The sequence below is a fragment of the Xenopus laevis genome, chromosome 2S (genome assembly GCF_017654675.1).
Source record: "Xenopus laevis strain J_2021 chromosome 2S, Xenopus_laevis_v10.1, whole genome shotgun sequence".
Classification (NCBI taxonomy): Eukaryota; Metazoa; Chordata; class Amphibia; order Anura; family Pipidae; genus Xenopus; species Xenopus laevis.
This window is the reverse complement of record NC_054374.1, coordinates 98582216-98600432: the sequence shown is the minus strand read 5'-3', so window position 1 is coordinate 98600432 and position 18217 is coordinate 98582216. Positions and strand designations below refer to the sequence as shown.

At 36.0% G+C, this 18217-nt stretch overlaps 1 protein-coding gene across 1 annotated transcript in view; it reads right to left on the bottom strand.

Annotated features, from left to right (window-relative positions):
• Positions 1–1994: 1994 nt before the first annotated feature.
• The window catches only part of tmem47.S (transmembrane protein 47 S homeolog), a 45725-nt gene continuing 29502 nt past the window's right edge, over positions 1995–18217 (bottom strand). Inside the window, exons 2-3 of the mRNA XM_018249733.2 lie at positions 7330–7470; positions 1995–4996 (exon numbers count right to left, since the gene is read on the bottom strand). Coding sequence (XP_018105222.1) covers positions 4818–4996; positions 7330–7470 — 320 coding nt within the window. The 3' untranslated portion in view covers positions 1995–4817. The remainder of the gene's footprint in view (positions 4997–7329; positions 7471–18217) is intronic.

The following is an 18217-nucleotide window of genomic DNA, read 5'->3' as shown; positions in this document are numbered from 1 at the left end:
GTATACTACGACTTCGAATTTACTTCGACTTCGATTCAAAGTAAAAATCGTTCGACTATTCGACCATTCGATAATCGAAGTACTGTCTCTTTAAAAAAAACTTCATACTTCGCCAAATTAAAGCTAACGAAGTGCAATGTTAGCCTATGGGGACCTTCCACAGCACTTTTCTAAGTTTTTTTTGATCGAATAGAAATCCTTCAATCGATTGCTAAAAATCGTTCGAATCATTCGATTTGAACTATTTAATAGTTCGATCCCACAATTTCTATTCGATCGTTCGAATACGCTAAAAATCCTTCGACTTCGATATTCGAAGTCGAAGGATTTCAATTCAAGGGTCGAATTTTGAAGTTTTTTAACTTCGAAATTCGACCCTTTGTAAATCTGCCCCTTAAAATTCATGATGAAATAAGCTACCCTATGAATATAATTACATTTTAAAATATACTTTTTTTTAATTATTCTTGCAAATGTTTTATTTGGTCTACATTTTTTTTGTTTTTTTTTATACTTGAGGGTAGTAGCATTTGTAACAAAATAAAATGCTGCATGTACACAGAAAACAAAAACACATGACCACACATATTTTGCTAGATAAAGGGTGGAAAACTCAAAAGTAGTTGTTCGCCTTTGAGTTAACTTTTAGTATGATGTAAAGAGTGATATTCTAAAACAATTTGCAATTGGTCCTCGTGTTTTATTATTTGTAGTTTTTGAGTCATTTAGCTTTTTGTTCAGCTGCATTCCAGTTTGCAGTTTCAGCAGTCTGGTTGCTAGGATCCAAATTACCATGGAATGATTTGAATAAGAGACTGGAATATGAATTGGAGAGGACCTGAATAGAAAGGCAAGTAATTAAAAGTACTAATAACAATACATCTGTAGCCTTACAGAGCATTTGTTTTCTAGATGGTGTTAGTGACAATCATTTGGAAGCTGGAAAGAGTCAAAAGAAAGCTGAAAAGAAATAATTTAAAAAAAAAAGACCAATTATAGTTGTTTAGAATGGGCCATTCTATAGAATAGTTAAAGTTAACTTAAAGGCAAACCACACCTTTAATTAGGAAGAACATTTCTCTTAGACCTAACCAACAAGAATTAAAAACTAATAAATTAACATGATAAAAAAAACACAGAAACTTCTCCTTTGATTTTGTGGTGTACTTTTGTATGCAGGAGTATTTTAAATTTAAGTTGAATAAAAATACATACACCAACATTTTTTTTCTTTTTTCCAATGTCACTATTGTCAGAAACACATACAAAAATAGGAGTTGAGAAGATAAATAGGAATAATCTTTAAGTCTAAATTTACATATTGGTAATAGATCCATCATCATTTAATTCTACAAGAAAATATACTGTAATTAAACATATCAAAATATTATGTTCTTCATTGCTTGAAGACTAAAATGTTTCTATTGCACTGCTGCTATATTTAGAATCTGAGTCATCTTAAAACCTATCACACCTCACCTTTCTATGTTAGTACTGTATTTACCTAAAAAATGATAACAGAAACATCTGACCAAATACCAGAGAGTAGCCAGACTTTAGAAAAAAAAAAAAAACAAGTAATGGATACAGTACTAACCTCAACTGATTATCTTTATCGGGCACATTCAAGTGAAATTCAAAGTGAATTTTTGAATTCAAAAACTTTTGGGTACGTCGACCATCGAATAGGCCAAAATTCGATTTGAATTGAAAAAACTTTGAATATTCGACCATTTGGAAATCGAAATACTGTCTCTTTAAAAAACTTCGACTTCGACACTTTGCCATCTTAAACCTGACAAATTGCTATGTTAGCCTATGGGGACCTCCTAGAACCTATAGCCAGTATTTGGCTAAGTTTTTAGAAGTCAAAGTTTTGTTTTTGAAAATCTTTAGAAAACGGCTAAAATCACTCAAAAAAAAAAAACTTTGACTATCGAATTTCTACAATTCGATGGTCGAATTTCAAAGTTTTACCAAAAAATGTGCCCCTATTTGTACTATTTAGATTTACTTTAATATTTAAATATTTATTAACCCAACGTATGATTTATAGCTATTAATATTTACTAAAAGAGGCTGTACTCTTCCTAGATGGAACAAACAAAAGAGAATACTCTATGTAAAAATCCAAGAATGGGAGCTGGGATAATAATAAACCACAAAAAAAGACTAATTAATACACTGGAAATCTAGCAATTTAGCCTCTTAAGCATGGACAAGGTAATTGGATCATAACTTTTGGCTTTAATTAACCACATTGGGAACCACAATAAAAACCTCAGCCTGGTAACAAATGGGAGGCTATATATATATAAAGGTAGCACGCACTCCGATTATCTTTTCTCCAATATTTACTATTTGCAATTTGGACCATTTCAGGTTAATCACAAGTGTTTGAATAATTAGTATGTAGAGAAAATGATGTCACTAAGTGGGCAGGTATATGTAGTTTTTAAATTTTGTTTGAATTTTGTCTATCTTATTGTCATTAAATTTTTTCGGTAACACATCTTGAGAAAGGTTTTAGAACACAACCGAAACATAGATGTATACCTGATGTAAGATTTACCGTAGTACTTTAATAAATATTGGAGAACAGATAATCGGAGTGCGTGCTACCTTTTGCTTTTGTGAATACTTCAACCACAGCACAGCACCTGACAGCAATCAATCTGTGTGGATTTGTGGACTATATATATATATATATATACATATATATACGTATATAGATATATATATATATATACTGTATATATTTATATGCTTTGGGAAAATTGTTTTAAACGTTATCTAATACTAAATGAATCTCTAAAGAAAAACACTCTGTAATGAATTCAGTTATGGTAAATTAAATGATTACTAAGGCTATAACTGAGCTTATGGGGTAAACTAATCAATACATAAATATGTACATGCTATTCTGAATGAATTACAAACATGAAAAAACATTGACATGACTGTAGAGATATGATAATTGTTAACCATATAATTCCTAGATTGATTCAGAGTGGCATTAGTCTAATTTCTGCATTGTACCGTACAATATGAATGCTGGTCATATCAAAGAGGAAATTGGCCTAGAATCAATTATACTGTATCATGTCAATTGATAAAACAAAATTTTATTATTGCCTTTTTTGGAGGGGGTATTTTTGTTGATAAATATTCACAAGGAGGCCCACTTATCAAAATGTGGATGTTTTTCTACCTTTAACAAACTCACAATTTATAAAAACACAAAAGTTACCTTATTTATTATAAAATCTGAATATAAAAAAACAATATACAATTGTGGGGGAAAAAAACTTGAATACCTTAAATTGTGGTTTATTTATTATTTTAGTGAGTTTAAATGATCAAAAAAATTAAAAACTCAAATAAATTGAACTGTGGGAAAAATATTAATATTGATAAACAACCCCCTTAATCCCCTTATCTTGCATAAACTTGGCACGACTACAAATGTATTTTCAATTAAATCATTATGTTAGAAAAAAAAAGTGGCAGCCTAACTAATCGCCCAGCTTTAACTACATGGAATTTCCATTGATAAACTTGTAAACCATTAGTTAGTTTAAAAATCACTACCCTATACATACAGTATATTTAGTCATACAAGTATTCTAGATATGATTTAGTGCTGAAAAGTATTATATGATATATTATATTTGCACTGATTTACTTACCCCCCCCCCAGATAGTTCTTAAGTAAAGATTAAATCACATATTGTTTTATTTTTAGAGGTTTTGCTGTTTTTTATATTTATTTTCCAGGGTATGGATGTTGGGTTCTATTTGCCCACCTCTCTGTAAACCTACATGCTGCTTTATGAAAATGTATACACTAACAAAATATGTATGGAACATATATGAATATGTTTAATGTATTTCTCACTTTTGTGCATCAGCACAGTACATTAAACACAAATGTTAAAAAATGAATAGTGCACTTCATTTTTGGTCTTGTCGGTCTGCTACAATCTAGAATAAAATTCCCAGGAATTTATAATTAAAACATTCAAAACACACTGTGACAAACACATATTTTCTTTAAAAATAGTAGTTTTTTTAAGCAAATGCTAAATTATCTTTAATCTCTTCTATAGAGAAGCCTACCATGTAGATTAATACTAAACAGGTTTCCCTACAATTAAAGTGGGTATTTGTTCTCGCCCTGGCTAGGGTAGAGATAATAGAGAAAATAGAACTCCATTTCAAAATCTGCTCAGTAACAGAAAACTTTATCTTTTTTTCTTCCAAGTGGCTCATGCCAAATACATAACTTCTGCTTTGTAAAAACTGCAAGCAATATCCCTTTAATGTTAGTTTAAATTTGTACTGTATATTTGTTGGATAAGTGCTATGCAAATATTCTGAAGTGTCCTTTTTTTCTTTTTCAAATAACATTTTAGGCTCTCCATTGACCAAATCCAAAGTCTTGAGCAAATCTTAGCAGCACAATGCAGTTGTAACATTTTATACAGATCTTGCGGCAGATGCGTTTGGTGGTTATTGTCATTTTATTTTCAATTAACTATATATACCATGATTATGTTTGTGTAGTCTCTTAAGATAGCAAAAGATTAAAGCGGTCACCTATGCAGTTATCCATGGATTCTTTTCGCCACTCTTTGCTTTATATTCAGCAATTTTTGTAAGTGGAATAAAGCTGGTTATACTATTGGCAGCTGAAAGGCAAAAGTGATTTAATCAACTCTGCAGATTGCGTTATGCTCCATATGTGTTCTAGAAAACGGAGATAGAAAAAAAAGTTAAATAGTCCAGTTTTGCATTTCTTCATATACAGCACAGGTTTAGTAGTAATCCTCATAATTCTTGGGGTTTAGGCAATAAAGTATGGCACCTCCAAAAGAAAAAATAGTTGCACCCCAGGCCAGTCCATACCCCCAGTTGAATTCATGGTATATCTTTAAAGTGACTGTTTCGATGAACTTGATTGGGTACAATACAAGACCACAGACCTGGAGAACAACTAGAAAATAAAGAATGTCAATGCTTAACAATAATATTTATATTAATATTTACACAAGGACACACACATATATAGATGCACATCAATGATGTTCTTTTTATTGTGATGATCAGTACTGATGATTAGTGATGGGCGAATTTTGCGAAACAGTGAAAAATTCGCCAAACGGCACCGGCGTCTCGTTTTTGACGCTGGCGCCCGTTTTTTTTACGCCGGCGTCCGTTTTTTGGCAAATTTTTGCCGCAAATTTTCGCTGGCGTTTCGCAAATTTATTCGCAGGCGCGAATTCGCACTTGGCGAATAAATTCGCCCATCACTACTGATGATTACTTTTTTTTTTGTAAAACACAAATCATGCTTTTTTGGTGTTGTAAAGAAATGTGTGGCAGAGAGTCACTTTGAAAACAAGAAACAAAAAAGAGAAATCCACCCTTGATTTAGCTAAGAAAATATCAAATCAAATATTTATTTGTAGACAGACATACTAAGAAAAAAATCATTATAAAACCTCTGTGAACCTTGTAGTTATATATTTATTTTTTATTTATACTAGTGATTTTTTCAAGACAGAAAAGCTGTATGGATTAAGACTGATAAGTACAAGAAATGTGGAATGTTGACATATGATATTAATGCAATATGACTTTCCAATAAGAAGTCTTCCTAAGTATTAGCTTTAGCTAAAGCTGCTTATTGAAGATACTAGTAGGAGAATAAAATAAAGTTTAAAAGCAGTTTAGGTTTCACCTTTAACTTCCTACTACATAGTTACATAGTTAAATTGGGTTGAAAAAAGTCCATCAACTTCAGCCCCTCCAAATGAAAACTCAGCATCCATACACACACCCCTCCCTACTTTCACATCTATATACCCATAGCTATACTAACTATAGAGGTTAGTATCACAATAGCCTTTGATATTATGTCTATCCAAAAAATCATCCAAGCCATTCTTAAAGGCATTAACTGAATCAGCCATCACAACATCACCCGGCAGTGCATTCCACAACCTCACTGTCCTGACTGTGAAGAACCCCCTACGTTGCTTCAAATGAAAGTTCTTTTCTTCTAGTCTAAAGGGGTGTCCTCTGGTACGGTGATCCACTTTATGGGTGAAAAGGTCCCCTGCTATTTGTCTATAATGTCCTCTAATGTACTTGTAAAGTGTAATCATGTCCCCTCGCAAGCACATTTTTTCCAGAGAAAACAACCCCAACCTTGACAGTCTACCCTCATAATTTAAGTCTTCCATCCCTCTAACCAATTCAGTTGCACGTCTCTGCATTCTCTCCAGCTCATTTATATCCCTCTTAAGGACTGGAGTCCAAAACTGCACTGCATACTCCAGATGAGGCCTCACCAGGGACCTATAAAGAGGCATAATTATGTTTTCATCCCTTGACTGAATGCCTTTTTTATGCAAGACAGAACTTTATTTGCTTTAGTAGCCACAGAATGACACTGCCCAGAATTAGACAACGTGTTATCTACAAAGACCCCTAGATCCTTTTCATTTAAGGAAACTCCCAACACACTGCCATTTAGTGTATAACTTGCATTTATATTATTTTCCAGTTTGCTGCCCAGTTTTCCAACTTAGACAGATCACTCTGCAAAGTGGCAAATTGGAACCTATAGTTCCACACAATTTAGTATCATCAGTCCTGCACAATTTAGTATCTTCTGCAAAAATAGAAACAGTACTTTCAATGCCCACTTCCAGGTCATTAATAAACAAGTTGAAAAGCAAGGGACCTAGTACAGAGCCCTGTGGTACTCCACTAACAACACTGGTCCAATTAGAAAATGTTCCATTTACCACCACTCTTTATAGTCTATCTTTTAGCCAGTTCTCTATCCAGGTACAAATACTATGTTCCTGCAAAAGTCACTCGCTTGATTTGACAATCAAATCTTAGTTCTCCACACTTGGATATCCTGGTTTTTAAGTACCAACTGAACTTTACATTAAGTACCAACTGAATGTAAAATCTTATTATTTCAAATTGCTGCACTTCTCCATAGCCGCAACAGAGGGCAGTAAACACATATCTATTTTAGGTCCACAATCTTTATACACATTTAAAACTTGCAATAATTTTATAATGGTATTATATTTTATATTGCATAATGCATAACACTGATAATCAGTATTATAATAATTTATATTGGCTAGCAGCATTATGTTGCATTTTGAAACTCTGGAGACATGGCTATATTCTGGCATTTAATGTTACAATGAACACCTGAATCTGTAGCAGACATGGCAACTATTGCAAGACAAAAATTTGTCAATAAGGGCAATGATCAAAAGACTTGTGCACTGGTATTACCTGCTGCGAAAAGCATCACTGCCACCGGTCTGTAGAACCGCCTACGGGATCCCACGCAGATGGAGATCAGGCCCACAAGGAAGGCAATTAGTATGATAGCAGCACCGCCTAAAAGTAAGGCAAGAGTAGCAATCTGCCAGTCTAAAAACAAAAGCATAAGAAATAAACAATTACTGTATGTCTTAAGATGCTTTATGTCTAGAAGCAAGATACTGTACATGCAAAAGGACTCAAACGCACCGCAAATCCATCATTAATATTGATTAATATCTTTTTTGTCAAATGTGTTGTGAAAAATAAAGGATATCCAATCCTCACAAACATAGAAATTTATTCTTTAAGACGTATGCTTATATTAATTGAGCCAAAATCATCAATTGGGTGTCAACTGTGTCTTTATTTATAGAGATCGAAAAGGAGGAGAATGGAGCCAAAACCTTTTATCAAGGGAAGTTTCTATGGAGTGTTTGAGATGGAGTCAAAAATAAATCTAGATCTTACTTGATAGGAAAGTTGGATTCAAGTCCATTTTTTTGGATGTGAGTAATTTGTGCTTATTTCAATAATAATAATAAAGTGCCAAAAGAATCTGAAGGGAAAAGTAAGTGCTGGGCAAAGTGTATTCAAAATTTGGTGGAGAAGGTTAAAGGGCATAGAGTCAATGTTGGGTATAGAAGGTCAGAAGTTAAAAAAAAAAATATATATATATATATATATGTATATATATATATGTATATATATATATATATATATATATATATATATATATATATATTATATATATATATATATATATATATGTTTCACTCTATTTGGTATTCTTTCATAGATATCAGGACCACAGAGAAATATAAACAATCATTTATATACATCTTTATGCAGCTGTATGGGAAGTTGTAGTAGTAGTAGTAGTAATTTATCAAGAAAAGAGTTCCTTCCTAATTACAAAATTACTTTAGAAGTTAATGCTTTAAAACACCATATCTATTTTTCCACTGCATTCCTCTAGCCTGAATCATTTCTGATTATTGTGCATCATACTAATGCTAATAAATTTCAAAATGTCCTATTTTTCTTCCCAGATGTAAACAACAGAATTCAATTTGCAGTGCTTGTTTTTGAACAATAATGGGGACTTATACAGAGCGTGTACAAAAAAAGAGAGGAATAGAGAAAAAGATGTAATACAACCATATGAATAAGTAATACATTTAACTGGTTCATTGTATGATTGCAAACCCTTTTACTGTATATCATTTCCAGACTAACTTTTCTATAGGGCTCATATTATGCCCAGCCAACAGCATAAATAACCCTGGAGCACAACCCTTCCATCCCTCTGAAGTCAGCAAAATTACTTTTTGAATATAGCAAAAAAGCTCCCAGTATTACTTCTTTGGCGCCAAGTGTAGTGTGCATGCACCTAGCATGAACAGGAGTCTAAAATGTCAACTATTTAAATCAATAGGTGTGCCTATTCCTTGGAGAGTATTCATTATTATAATTTATTCACCGCAGGTGGGAATAAGGCAATTCAATTTGCCAGTGCAACATTATAATTTGGCCAAAATGTTTTCCAAATTCTGCTATATAACACAATTACTGCCCATAGAACTCCTGGAGCTTGTAGTGTGGACTTACTAATGTATAACCCGAGTGGCCAAGCTTAAGCATACACAAGGATGAATGTTCACATTTTCACAAATAATTTAATTAGCACTTCCCTTTTCAGGCTTCACATTGCTCCTCCTTTTGCTTGCAAACATTTTCAAAATGACCTTCCTGTTGCATCTACTAATGAATGAAGTGGGTTTAATGAGATGTTTAAATCATGGACTAATCTACTAAGTGGAAAGGTAATAAGCATAGTAACGTCATACAGCACAAGGAAGCTATTTTTATTTAGTCTGCTTTAGTATCTAGAATACAGTACAGCACCGACTTTCAACGATATTATCCCAAATCTGAATTCTGCAACCAGGTTTACAGAGAACAAGTTGAGCCTTCTGCACATGCGATGGGCAATATATGCAATTGCTTTTATTTATAGATACCTGTTTTATTAAAATTGTATTTGAGGTAATGTTCATATTTATCAACAAAAAAGGCGATTTTAAGTATGCCACTGCATTTAATGTCAACAGCACAAGCTTTCTGTTGTATTACGGAAAATACAATATTTCATAAATAGGGAAAGAGTTTAAACTGGGAGTTTAATTATAATTAATTGAATTAGATGCTCTCCAAAAAAGCTGAACTGAACTGAATTAGGGGTAAAGAAATGTATTACATTTTGGATTTGACAATTTTGAAAAAAAATGTTGGTAATTAATTAAAGTTATTAATGAGGAGGAGTATTACAACTCAGTGAAGCCACTGAACGCTACGGGTAGGGACACACTGGACGATTTGTCGCCAACGTTTTAAAAAAGTAAATTGTGGCGACAAGACGATCTTCTTTTTTGAACAGACGATTCATAGCGACTATTGGCACAGAGCGATTTGTATCCCATTAGTCTGTGCGGTACGTGCTCCACCCAAACCGGAAACGGTTTGTGCTTCCCGCTGTAACCTGGCGTCTTTACGTGCTTGCGTTCTTGCGTCATTGCGTTCGCATTGTAATTTGAATACAATTGCTGCTACTTATCTGTATTTGTGTGCGTGTCTGGGAGATTTCAGTGCTTTTCTAAGTACATGCTATTTCTGATAAATCGCTCGGAAAAGGGTCTCAGTGCGTTTTGGAGCTACAGGCGATTCACAAACGCGCTGTGGGCACAGGAGCTGGCGTCTTTCATTTGGTTTTGTTCAGAGACAAAACGAGCGAAATGTCGCCGCAATTTGCTTTTTAAAAACGTTGGCGACAAATCGTCCAGTGTGTCCTTACCCTAACACTTAGAGAGGGGCCAGGCAGACTGGTGCCCTAGGCAAAGGAGGGCCAGGCCAGCTCGCCCCCCCCCTTCCCCCATTGCGCGCAAGCTCGGGTCAAGGAGCGTGCAAGTCAAGTGGCAGGTAAGTCCAGTCTAGAGGTAGGCAGAAGAGGTACTTGCCCAGCGCCCCCCAATCATTAAACCTTAGGCAGCTGCCTCTTCTGCCTACCCCTAGTTCTGGTCCTGCTAACACCCCACTGAACATAATGGAGAGAACCATTACTGAAGCAGGTACAAGCGCTCTGTACATGAGCACTTAGGGCCACATTTTGGTGTCCCTAAACTTCCATAAGGGACACTAAGGAGCCCATTTTCTCAAAAAATGTGTGGTTTTCCTATATTTCCTAAAAGCTCTAAAAATTCAAGCTTTATTAAGTGTAAAAACCACGTAAACCGGTAACGCAAACTTTTACCAAGTGAAAATTGTCCTTTAGAAGTCAGTGGAAGCTGTGCTGATCTTATTAGGCCGCTTCTAAATAATTTCAGATTTTTTTCTCTAGGAATTGTCCGAAAACCTCAAGTTTTTACAGGTTTTAGAAGTTTTCTTTTTTTTAGCACATAGTTCAGCACTTTTTTTCATTGTACTTTTTTATTCTGATCTTTTAATAAATTCCATTACATTTGTGGTTTTAGAGAATGTGAGTTTAGCTATGGTTTCAAAAACCTCTAAAATCACTATAATAAGCATGTTGATAAATAAGTCTCCAAAATTGCAGGCTATAGAGTGCCAGAAGCCACAAGGTACAGCTGAGCCCTGTACTTAAAGCAACACTGACACGTTACTATAAAAATCATAGCAATGCTTCAGTGACACTGGGCTGGGGGCGGAGCGATCCTTCCATAGGCTAAATTCCTATTTGCAAAGCCTATGGAAGGATCGCAAACTTCAGGAGTGGCTGGGCAGCATGCTGCCTCTTAACTTGTGCCGCCCTGGGCCCGGGACTTTGTGGCCTTGTTACAAATCCAGGCCTGCGACCCTGGTAACTTGCAGGCTGCTGTAGCCTCAAGGCAGCAGCACCCCTTGCTGCAATAGTTTAAATAGCCATAGCTTATACCATAAAAACTAAGCAGGCTATAAATGCTACTCATTATGTATTGGCCATCTTTACAAAGCCACCATAGCTTTTTTTTTTTTTTAGCAGGGAAGCTATGTGCCTCTGTAGATGCCCCAGTTACCCCCCCCTCCATCCTCTTCTGTTGATTCACAGTACAAGATCTGGGCTGTAGTCAGTTACCGGAGCTTAAGGATCAACAATATACATGATGATATATATACAATATAAAAATTAGGCTAATTTGAAAAATACTGTACATAACAGGATAAATGAAAAACTAGTGCATTCTGCATCAGAATTATACTTAGCCCTACAGCACCAGCTTTTATGACAGATGAAACTCATTTTCTGCTTGATCATTTTTGCTAACCCCTAAAGCATGTGTGTGTTACAAACAAGATTCTGTGGACAACTTTGAAGGCCTGGACAATTGCTGCTTTACATCTGCTGAACAACTGAGCTGGCAGAGTAAGTAAGCTTGATTTTCAGGATTTCTTGTATAAAATACAGTATTTCAAGCTAATATGTATTTGTTATTTATTTTTAGGCTTTAGTTTTGCTTTAGTTTTGTTTCCTTAACATACATTTGTAGTGTTTTATATGTTGTGATTTTATGTTGCATAATATATTTATTGTTTATTTTAACTGGAAAGTTATTTTTCTTTCTATTGTTGATATGAAATTTGTTTAGGTGAAGCAGAGCTTAGATATGTATGTATTGATGTATTAGGTTTTCTCTGTTTAGGCGAGTTCTCCACTGTTTATTTTTGTTTGTGATTAATAAGGTAGAAATAAGCAGAATATGTAATTTTAACTAAGGTGAATGGATTTTTCCTAAACAAATATACTAACATTCCTTCTCTTGCTTAAACCCTGTCTAGTTTCATATGTATTAGCAGAACACCCTGTATAAATATTTGCAAATAATCTGTTCCTGCATTGACTGATGCCTACATTTAATTTTCATTCAGTCTCAATTGTTACCAGAATGCTCCAGAGAATACAAAGATCCCATGAGAACATATATACTTAGTGTGCACATTTGTTTTGAATAATCATTTCCTTGAAAGTGTTTCTTTTCTAGGTCAAAGAATATATTTTTCGTAAAAGATAAGGGCGATGAATGAAATTCACCATGTTTTTCTTATTCTTTCAGTACAACTTAAAACTGCACTTCACTATCATTTTGTCCCTGCTTGCAACTGTTTTGTGTGCCAATGAATTTACTTGCCCATTTGTATGGGAGGTTTACACACAAAGCTTTACAGCCAAAATTTAAAGTAAAACGAAAACATTAAAAATATTATATTTATATGGCAGTGGTGGTTGTTTAAAACCCAGAGAAGAGTAAGAGCTTCCTGCAGACAAACACTAAACATTTTAGCTGTAGATTATAATGGATAATGTACCCCAAATACAATTTAAAAGGGTATTCAGCCACTTCAGAGTTATGTGACCTGTATAATATGTCTACCAAGAGCAAACTTTTCTTGTCCCTGTTTTATAAATTAGCCCTCAGCTGTCCACAATTAATTAATCAAGCAATTTTTCAGGCATCGTGGTGACCATCTAATCCCTCCTTCCACCCCCCCCCCCCGCCCCCTGCAACCATGGGTCTGCTTTATCTATGACTATACCACTGCATAAAAACATGCTTCCAGTTACATTACTAGTACTGGAAGTCAGTATATATGTTTTAGAAAATCTCAAAATGTTTAATTTATCACCTCAGTACTTTTTTTATACATTTCTAGCACTACTTAAAGGAGAAACCCCCCTACACACTAATAAAAACCCCATACCCAGTACCCAAAATAGTTCCCCCTCCCTGCCCCCCGTATACCCAGTACCCATCATAACCGCCCCCCTCCCTGCTCCCCCCTGCCCCCCTGCATAGATGATAACACCTTAGAGGTGTTATCACCTATGCTGGGGGAACAGGGAGGGGGTACTATGGGGTATATTTATCAAAAAGTGTAGTTAGATATCACCACAGTCCTCTAGAGTGGAATTCCGCCACTCTCCATTCATTTCTATGGGATTTTGAAAGGCGTATTTATCAAAGGATGAGCTTTCACTTTCACCCATTGATAAATACTCTTTAAAAATCCCATATAAATGAATGGAGAGTGGGGGAATTTCACTCTAGAGGACTGTGGCGACCTCTAACATCACTCTTTGATAAATATACCCCATGTAGTGTACTGGGTATGAGTTTTTATTAGTGGGAAGGGGGGTTGAGTTCTCCTTTAAATTACTTGAAGTTTCCAGCCTTGTATGCTGCATGATCTAGTACCTTTGTTACATTCTCAAACCCAACAAACTTACTCCCAGCGCATTTTTTTAGAATCTGAAAAATAAAACTTCCACAGCACTGTGTATTACGAAGTAGCCAATTATCAAACAAAATCACTCCTTTATAGGCTTAAATTGCCCCAGAACCACCCAAGCCATCCTTGTAAATGGTTTTAACTCACATCCTGCATCCATGACAGCAAATTATAGACATACATATAAAACTGTCACCTGAGACTGTACAATTAATGATGGTTTCATGGTAGATAATGTTTAATTAGTTATTATTCATTAGCACAAATTGCCCTAATAAACAAATCAATACACAAACCTATACACTTAGTGCATTCTTTCAGCTTGCTATTATTCACCCAATGAGTCACTCGCTTCATGATTCTTCCAATTCATTAACCTGCAACTGTGTCTGCAATATTTCAGGCATGTGCCTATCTACAGAACTACAAGTTGGTTAAACGTCCATGGAACTTCACACTTTAACCACTAGAGAGCACAGGAGTCCTTCCACAACACCAGTCATATTTATTACATTTAAAGTGTGGTCTGATCACATTCTCTAGTATAGTTTATTTATGGGTTTTAAAAGAAAAACATGTTCTTTTTTTTCAAGTTAACCAATGGTGAGTTAATTCCTATGAAGGGAGGTTTATCCCCCCGAAACGTTGATCACGAGGTGATATAACAAAGAGGGGTGTCCCCCCAACTGCTGATAATAGCGTGTGTGCGGATCCGTTTCTTGTTTGCTGAGTTAATTCCTAAATTCGGGTTTTTCACAGCAGAGTATGTGAGTATGTGAATACAGATAGTTGTGTTGAAAAAAGATAAGCATTCCCTATTGTATATTTATACATATATTTACCTATACAGACCTATCTATACACTCATATGAAAATATATATGCAGAAAACAGATCTGTGCTAAACTAACTGTAGATTTTGAAATTAGTGTAGCTTAAGCTTGTCCAGAAGTCATCCAAGCCTTTTAAGGTGGCCATAGACGTAGAGATCCGCTCGTTTGGCAATGTCGCCAAACTAGCGGATCTCTCCCCCATATGGCCACATTGAAGTGGGCGATATCGGGCTTATCAGATCGTGGGCCCTAGGGCCCAACGATTGGATCATAATGGATCCTATATGGGCGGTCGGAACAAGGGACTGCATACATGCATAGATGCGGCTGCGATCCGACGGGATTTTTTAACCTTCTCGATCAAGATCTTGCCGACTTTTGGCCAGATATCAATCGGAAAAGTTACTGGTCCTTTATTCAATTCAGCATAGGTGACACATAAGAACTGCTCATACTTTGCAAGCGATTGGCCCAACTATTGTGCCGTGCGCACTCAGTATTTTCCCATATACTCTTGGATCTACCTACAGATGCAGCCACTTTGGTTTGTCTGTTTGACACAGAATAACTAAACACAGATATCCCATTTATCTCATTTAACACAGAAAACTGCGTCACAACATCCCATCTAATTAAGGCATTCACCATTGTTCACAATGGTGCTAATGGAAAGGTTAAATGCATTAAATGAGTTAAGATGACTTTAGATAACGCAGTTTCTTCAATTAACCATGAGTCATGACGCATTTATCTCACAAATCCAAGTGGCTTCATCTGTAAATCATAATAGTAATGGAAAGTTTTAGGTAGAATTTTTATTTTCATTTACTTGTCCACCCCAAACCAAATTCCAGTAATTGGAAGTTTAGTTGCACAGAAATAATAGAGTACACCTGTTAGCATGTGGTGTACTATATTTTAGGTGGTGGTGTAGTATGAGGTTAACTAATGCAACATGACAGCGAAACCTCAATTTAAATTTTAGTTATCCTGCAATTTACAGGCCTGGATTTGTGGAAAGGCCACCACAGCCTGTGTCTAGGCCTAGGGCAACAGGATTTTAGGGGGCAGCATGCTGCCTTACCACACCCACATTGGTTCAGAAACACTTGGGATGAACAGGAGATACAATAGTTTTTAGTGGTATGTTGAGGCATAACATTGATACACCTAAATTGTGACAATACCCTACTGTGCCCCCCCCAGCAGTGGTGCAGTTTGAAAAATTATGGGTACATCTATAACTAACCCACCTTTCCACTCTGCTCCTACAATTAGCACAGGATATATCAGTATCACAACTAGGGTTGCAACCTTTTATTATTTTTCCCTATTAATAACATTGCTATGAAGCATCACTTTTACCAACCAGACAGGTAAAATAATGGCAACCCTAACCACATCTGATATTAATCTTTATATCAAAGACTGGGCTTATATTACACAGCTTTGCATCTGAAAGTAAACACTTCTTTTACAAAAGAAAATAAAGGCACACAGTATTTCTCACTGGTGAGATCAGGCAAGAAAAAAGATTTGAGAATGGTTCTCCCAGTATCTATGCTCTTCTGTTTGCATTCAGCAGTGCAGCTTTTCACAACAGAATTAATTTAAAAATTATTGGTTTTCATTTAACCAACTTTACACATATGACAAGCTTTGCAAATATATATTTTCCATTTTAGATGTTATAAATAACTTTAAGAAAAGGGTTTGTAAACGGATCACTGCAGTTTTGAAAAAAAAAACCATAGCATACGAAAGACATTTAACTAAAATTGATGAAAATGAGTGCCAAACGTTCTCTCTTTTTAATTATCAAGCTCCACAAAATTACTGTTTTACCCACAAGATCATTTAACACATTTAGTCAGTCTAACTTATTTCAAACATGGTTGACCATGTGGTTTCCTTGCTAATTTCTCACTTCAGAGCTATACATGAATTTTCATTTTCTTCCTTTAATTGTGGGTTATTTTGTCTGTTCCAGCATTTCCCATATCCAAAATTGCTGAACCCTAGGGGTATGTACAGAAGTTACTGCAATACCTGCCTGAACATGGACTGAATTGGGCACTAGTGATGTGTGCATCAACTAAAACTCGACCTGCACCCTACCCTAACCCAGGCCACTGAGTTAGATACCGGCACTAACCGAGTGCGCTCCTTTAGTTATATACCCAAGCCCACCTCACTGTGTGAGTATATAAAAAGGCACGCACAGAGGCAGAAATTGGGTACTAGAAGTTTGCAGGCAGGATGGAAAAAGGGCAACATTGTGTGCAATCTGCCCGAACCCACCTGACCCATGGGGTTCTGGCTGACCCACACATCATTATAGGGCAAGGAATGGGCCAGCACCAGAAGGTTTTATGGGATGAGACTAGGGGACCTGCATTGCAACAATGCCAACGCAGCATTTGAAAAGTTTGCTTTGCATCATAAATAGTAAAATACACTGCACTATAAATCCCTTATGCTAAAAATGTTCCAGGAAGATATGAACCTGTTTTGCTTTCTGGATACCTAGTGCAGCAGCATTCATGCACACATTAGTATTGCACTCAACAAAAGCTGACTTGTTGGATTGAAGGAAAAATTCAACCATTCATCTACAGCACTGCTGTCCAACTTCTGTGGTACCGAGGGCCAGAATTTTTCTGGCCTACATGGCAGAGGTCTGATAATGGAAGCCAGTGTTGGCCACTCATTGTTTTAAACTGCATCCACACCCCTCCAGCAGTTTGTATAAGTGTGAACAGGTGAACAATGTGGCCAGTTTCAGTCTGGGTCTCAGGTGTAAACAGTACAGGGCTTGAACAATAGAGGTGTTACAAGTGTGAACAATGCAGAGGGGATAATATGTGTGAACACATAATATGTGTGAATTCCAGTCTGAATTTGAGGTTTAAACAATGCAGGGGCCAGTTAATCTCAGTACTGATACCTTTTAAATTTTACACATGGTAAGCAGACACAGCAGACAGACTTTCATATGGGGGGTCACACAAGAGGGGCCGCGGGCTGCCAGTTGGACAGCCCTGATCTACAGTAATCTATCCACCCACTTAAAACAGACATTATAAGAGCACCATAATGTGTAAAGATAAGGGTAAAAAAGCTATTAAAATAAATAGTAAAATGCTGATGCATGTAAAGCTTGCCTTTAAAGGAATAGTAACACCAAAAAATGAGTCCTGAGCCTGCTCACTTATAGCTCTGGGCTCAGATTACACCAGAGAAGGGTGGAAGGGGCAAACTGAGCATGCTTAAGCCCTGGGCAAGGAGGTTTAATCTGAAGGCAGGAAGTCTGATACAGAAGCCCATGTGTACACAATAGAAGGAAAGAAATGCAGTGTTTCTTTTGACAGAGGACTCAGAGCAGCATTACTTTGAGGGTTTACTGGTATATTTAGGTGGAACTTTCTGATAAGGCTTACTTAGTTTTAGCCTTTCCTTCTCATTTAAAGTAACGAAATTATCATGTAGTGTTGCTCTGCACTGGCAAAACAGATGTTTGCTTCAGAAACACTACTATAGTTTATATAAACAAGCTGCTGTGTAGCAATGGCGGCAATGGAAAAAAGGCTATATGGCACAGTTTAAATAGCGGATAACAGATAAAACTATTGTGTTCAACAAAGCTTATCTTATCTTAGCTATGAATGGTTGCCCCATGGCTACACAGCAGAATATTTATAGTAGTGTTTCTGAAGCAAACACACCAGTTTTACCAGTGCAGGG